Source organism: Calidris pugnax, unplaced genomic scaffold (genome assembly GCF_001431845.1).
Source record: "Calidris pugnax isolate Ruff unplaced genomic scaffold, ASM143184v1 scaffold30, whole genome shotgun sequence".
NCBI classification, from domain to species: domain Eukaryota; kingdom Metazoa; phylum Chordata; class Aves; order Charadriiformes; family Scolopacidae; genus Calidris; species Calidris pugnax.
In genome coordinates, this window is record NW_015090776.1 from 3,892,994 (window position 1) to 3,898,059 (window position 5,066).

Consider the following 5,066-nt stretch of genomic DNA (forward strand, 5'->3'; position numbering starts at 1 on the left):
CCCCGCGGGCTGTGGCGGGGGTGGCTGGTCTCCCAGCTCCCCGGCCGCCCCCGCGCCCCGCGGCCCCGCCGCTCCGCTCCCTGAGGCGTCCTGGGCCCGGTTGCAGGAGGCCCGGCCAGCGGGAGCCCGGGCGGGCAGGAGTCGGGGCCGGCCATGCCGGAGCGGGCCGTGCCGCGGGCCGCTGCTCCGGTTTGAAAGTACCTCGGCTTTCCCGGCTGCTCTCCTTGAATGGTTGTCGCTTCCCACCTCCCACGGAGGGATGAGTTAGGCTCGGAGCCGGCTCGGGTACCAGTGCAGAGCCCTCGGTAAGCCAAGGTTGGTATCTCTTACTCTTCCCAAGCTTCCCCTCCCCATTAGGCCGGATGATGGGGGATGCTGCTGCTGTTGGGTCACTCCTGCTGTGGTTCGTGTTGCCTGCGGGGAAGGTGGCGGCTGGGCTGGGCTGGGCTGAGGTGGTGTGTCCCATCCAGCTCGGGTGCTAGGTACCATAACTGCCGGCCCTCTCTCTTCATGTCAACAGTCAAGGTGAGCTGTGTAGGAGAAAAAGATCCTGCCTACCCGCAGGAGTGCCGTGGGGCCTCTGAACATTTTTCTGCCCAAAACTGTGCTGGCGGACAAAGTAATGCAGTGTACCCCTGTGCAGAAGCGTGGTCTGGCACTGTCCAAACTCGGAGGCATGGTCCAGTTGGGTGCTGGCAGAGATGGGCAGTATGTTTCTCTGATGCTACTTATCACTTAGTTTTAAATACAACAAACCTGGAAGACCAAAGTTTTACTTACTCTGAGCGAGGACAGGCGGGTTGACGTGGAAACACATGTGCTCTTGCAGGGTTAGGGGCTGGTGGCCCAGGAGCGCCGGCTGCTGCTCACCAAGGCTTGGACTCTTCTCTTTCAAGGTGTGTCAGCACTGCTGCTATCTGCTCCTCACTGGCAGCTTTTACGCTTCTCTAAGTTGATATCAGGTTTTACTGGACATATCTAGAAAGACTGGAACTTTTCAGTGAGCAAAACCCCTGTGATGCTCTATGGTAATGCCAGGGAGCACCTCTGGTGCAGGTTGTTTGGCTCCAGGGTACTTCTATTCCATGGTTTGGTAGGAGGTTCAGCTGAACCGTTGCTTTTAACACTTTTTTTTGTGTTCACAGAGAGTGCTGTGTGCGATACCTGTGGGTTCTGTGTTTTGTCTGTCGATGGGATAATATCGAGGGAAAAGTTTCCCCTGAACTCTCTGGCTATTCCTAGTCTACAAGTGCTGCCTGTAGAGGGGGAAATCTCTTACATACATCCCTTGGGAAACGCACCCAATATCCAATCTGCAGGAGGAGCAGAACTGCTTCACAGGGGTTTTTCAGCTGGGATGGGCTCAGGTGGGGATTTGCCTTGATACCTGTAAAATCTAACCCAGTAGCTTCTTAATTGAACAGCATTTGGTGTACCTCAGCCCCTGCAGAGGGACTGGTGTTCTCAACCAGTGTCCCCAGTGGGGCTGGGAGATCCAGCAACTGGCAGCGTACTGGGCTGGGCTGACTGGGACCTGGACAGCTGTACTGCCTCTTGAGAGAGCGCTCCGCTCAAACGTGTGCTGGGCAGAGCGTGCCTTATCCTGCGCCCTTTGCAGGAAGGGGGACTCTGGTTCTGGTTATCTTCCCCCCACTGGCTTCCCAGTTGCTTTGCAGGGATGCAGGAGAGCTTTCAAAGTGAGCCGTGGGGAGAAGCTGATGAGAGCTGCCTTGTTTTTCCTCCAAGACCTGACATGAGTCTTCTTTATTGCAGAGAGAGCTGCTCCCTGGGCTGCATCTCTCGCCCTTCCCAAATGTGAGCACATCGCAGCCCGCACGGAGAAGGGACTCCTTCTGTCTTCAAGGCACTTGCTTCTGCCTCCTGTTCTTTTGTCCAAAAAAGAAAAAGCCAAACCAAATCAGTCTACACAGAACTTGTGCTGATCTAAGGAGGAGGTCGTGGAGTCTCAGTTGCCCTTTTGTTTCCCAAACTTCTGGCTGTGGGCTGGATTTTCTGTCCTCGACTTCAGGGGATCAGCTAGGAGGAATCGAGATCTTGAATACTTTCAGTTTTTGTTTTTACTCGAACCCTTTCAACCGAGAAGCTGAAGCTGTCACTACTAAAACCCCGTGTTTTTTCCCCAAGCATGTCAGAAAGCTGGCAGCAGCCACAGCAGCAACCGCAGCAGCAGCCACCGCCGCCACAGCAGCACCACGCTGGGGCAGCTGCCCTTCCAGAGCACTCCATCCCACCCAGCACTGCTGACAACCCCTTGGGCTGCACCGTCTACGGCATCCTGCTCCAGCCGGACCCTGGGCTGCAGCACCACCAGCACGCCCCTGTCCAGGCTGGAGAGCCGTCCCACAAATGCGGTGTGTGTGGCCACGACCTCGCTCACCTCTCCAACCCCCATGAACACCAGTGCTTGCCAGGCCATGACCGCTCTTTCCAGTGTACCCAGTGCCTGAAGGTCTTCCACCAGGCCACTGACCTCCTCGAACACCAGTGCATCCAGGTGGAGCAGAAGCCCTTTGTGTGCGGTGTCTGCAAAATGGGCTTCTCCCTCCTGACCTCGCTGGCGCAGCACCACAATGTCCATAATGGCAACGCCATGAAGTGCTCCATCTGTGAGAAGACCTATAAGCCTCCCGAGGCAGAGCATTCCCAGCCTCTTGACCCCTCGGAGAAGCCCTACAGCTGCTCCATCTGTCAGAAAACCTTCAAGCACCTCTCGGAGCTGTCCCGGCACGAGCGCATCCACACAGGGGAGAAGCCATACAAGTGCACGCTGTGTGACAAGAGCTTCAGCCAGTCATCCCACCTGGTGCACCACAAACGGACACACAGCTCGGAGCGGCCGTACAAGTGCACGGTGTGCGAGAAGACCTTCAAGCACCGCTCCCATCTGGTGCGCCACATGTACGCACACTCAGGGGAGCACCTCTTCAAGTGCAACATCTGTGAGCTGCACTTCAAGGAGTCGTCCGAGCTGCTGCAGCACCCCTGCACGCCCAGTGGTGAGCGACCCTTCCGCTGTGGCGAGTGCCAGAAGGCCTTCAAGCGCCCCTCGGACCTGCGGCAGCACGAGCGCACACACAGCGAGGAGCGGCCCTTCAAGTGTGACCTCTGCCAGATGAGCTTCAAGCAGCAGTATGCGCTCATGCGCCACCGCCGCACGCACAAGGCTGAGGAACCCTTCAAGTGCAACCTGTGTGAGAAGGGCTTCGTGCAGCCCTCGCACTTGGTCTACCACCAGCACGTGCATGGCATAGAAAACCTCTTCAAGTGCAACGTGTGCCAGAAGGGCTTCAACCAGTCCTCGGAGCTGCTGCGGCACAAGTGCGTGCAGAACGCGGAGCGGCCCTTCAAGTGCGCGGTGTGCAACAAGTCCTACAAGCGAGCCTCGGCTCTGCAGAAGCACCAGCTGGCCCACTGCGCCGAGAAGCCCCTCAAGTGCACGCTCTGCGAGAGACGTTTCTTCTCCTCCTCTGAGTTCGTGCAGCACCGCTGCGACCCAGCCCGTGAGAAGCCCCTCAAGTGCCCCGACTGTGAAAAGCGGTTCAAGTACGCCTCGGACCTGCAACGCCACCGGCGCGTGCACACGGGTGAGAAGCCCTACAAGTGCCCCTCCTGTGAGAAAGCCTTCAAGCAGCGTGAGCACCTCAACAAGCACCACAGCGTGCACGCCCGGGAGCAGCAGTACAAGTGCATGTGGTGCGGGGAGAGGTTCCTGGACTTGGGCCTGCTGCAGGAGCACAGCGTCCAGCACACGGCCGAGGGTGCCTACCAGGTGGCCGCCTGCTTGCCGTGAGCCTCCTTGCCCCTTGGCGGCTTTCAGCTTGCATGTGACGCTCCTGAGCCTCGGCTACCCCTTCCCTCTTCTCGGTTGTGGACTCTCCAGGGAGTTTGGGGGAAAGGGGAGGTACGGTGGGTGGGCAGATAAACTTTCCTCTGGCCCCTGTGGTTGATACACCACCTGTATCGCAGGGGCGACGGACGACAGGAAAAGCTCGAAGGGGTGGAGAGGAAAGGAGGGTGGTGGGGAGAGGGAAACGATACCTATAGTTGCTTGGCATCCCCTGGACTGTAGCTCAGGCTGTACCTGCAGTTCCAGTGCTCAGCTGCCTGCTGCGGGCACCGGCCCTTGGCGTGCGGCCTCTCCCCTGCCCTGCCTGGCGGGGTGGGAAGGCAGGGCTGGGTAGCTCTCCTGGAGAGGTCTCCACAGCCAAGGAGAGCCAGCCCTTGCTTTTCCAGGGGTGTGCTGCTCAGCAAGGATGTAGCAGGTTTCCAGTGCTGGGATCTCCCAACTTTTCTTGCTCCGAGCTTAGTTGAGAGGACCGTTTCGGATCGTTAGCGTTGATTGACTGTCCCAACCTTCCCTTGCTGTCCCTCTTTCCAGAGTGTAGAAAGGGAAAAGCCATGGGGCCGCACAGCTCCAAAAGCACTTTGGCATTGCTGCTTTTGCAGTTGCTGGCTGTCAACACTCTGCAAGGGTTCCGAGTGTGCCTGTCCGCCTCCAGCCCTGCCAGCAGCCATGGGGAACAGCAGCAAGTGCTGCGCCGCTACTGGAGAGCATGGCAAGGAGAGCCTCCCTGCCCTCCTGGCATTTAGAAGCTGCTTCCTGAGGGACCTGGCTCTCCTGCCCAGACGCACCTCCAGCCCCCCAGGCCCCTTCCCTCTTTGCACTGCTGGGGTGATGAGCGTACCCCTAGGGGCCTCAGGAAAAGGGCTTTCCCAGCGGGTCAAACACTAAAGGGTGAGGCAAACACTACTAATAATGTGCAACTTTGGAGACATTTCCGTCACTGACCATAACCCACGCCTGTGCTGTCTGATTTGCTCGGGGAAACCAGAGCAAGCCAGGAGAATCCTTTCTGGCCTGTGGGCTCAGCTCCATGGGAGGGGAAGGTCAGCAGTGGGTAAAGGAGGAGTGTATTTTTTTTTCCCCTCTCTTGCAGGAGTCCTGTTTTACCCCTTTACTCTTTCTTTACCTCTTATGTATTTTTCAGGTTTTGCACAGTTCTTGTAAACATCACTTAAAAATAAATTTCCCCTAGCAAGGTCAA

At 57.8% G+C, this 5,066-nt stretch overlaps 1 protein-coding gene across 3 annotated transcripts; it reads left to right on the forward strand.

The window, feature by feature from the left end:
• Positions 1-6: 6 nt before the first annotated feature.
• ZNF319 (zinc finger protein 319) lies at positions 7-5,066 on the forward strand. Of its 3 annotated transcripts, none has more exons than XM_014947380.1 (2): positions 7-315; positions 1,774-5,066. In XM_014947380.1, the coding sequence occupies exon 2, from the start codon at positions 2,147-2,149 to the stop codon at positions 3,809-3,811; it is 1,665 nt and encodes a 554-aa protein (XP_014802866.1). In that variant the 5' UTR covers positions 7-315; positions 1,774-2,146; the 3' UTR covers positions 3,812-5,066. The 3 variants fall into 3 exon arrangements, with proteins under 3 accessions (XP_014802866.1, XP_014802875.1, XP_014802883.1); XM_014947389.1 differs by having other exon boundaries at positions 7-305; XM_014947397.1 differs by lacking the exon at positions 7-315 and adding an exon at positions 709-1,367.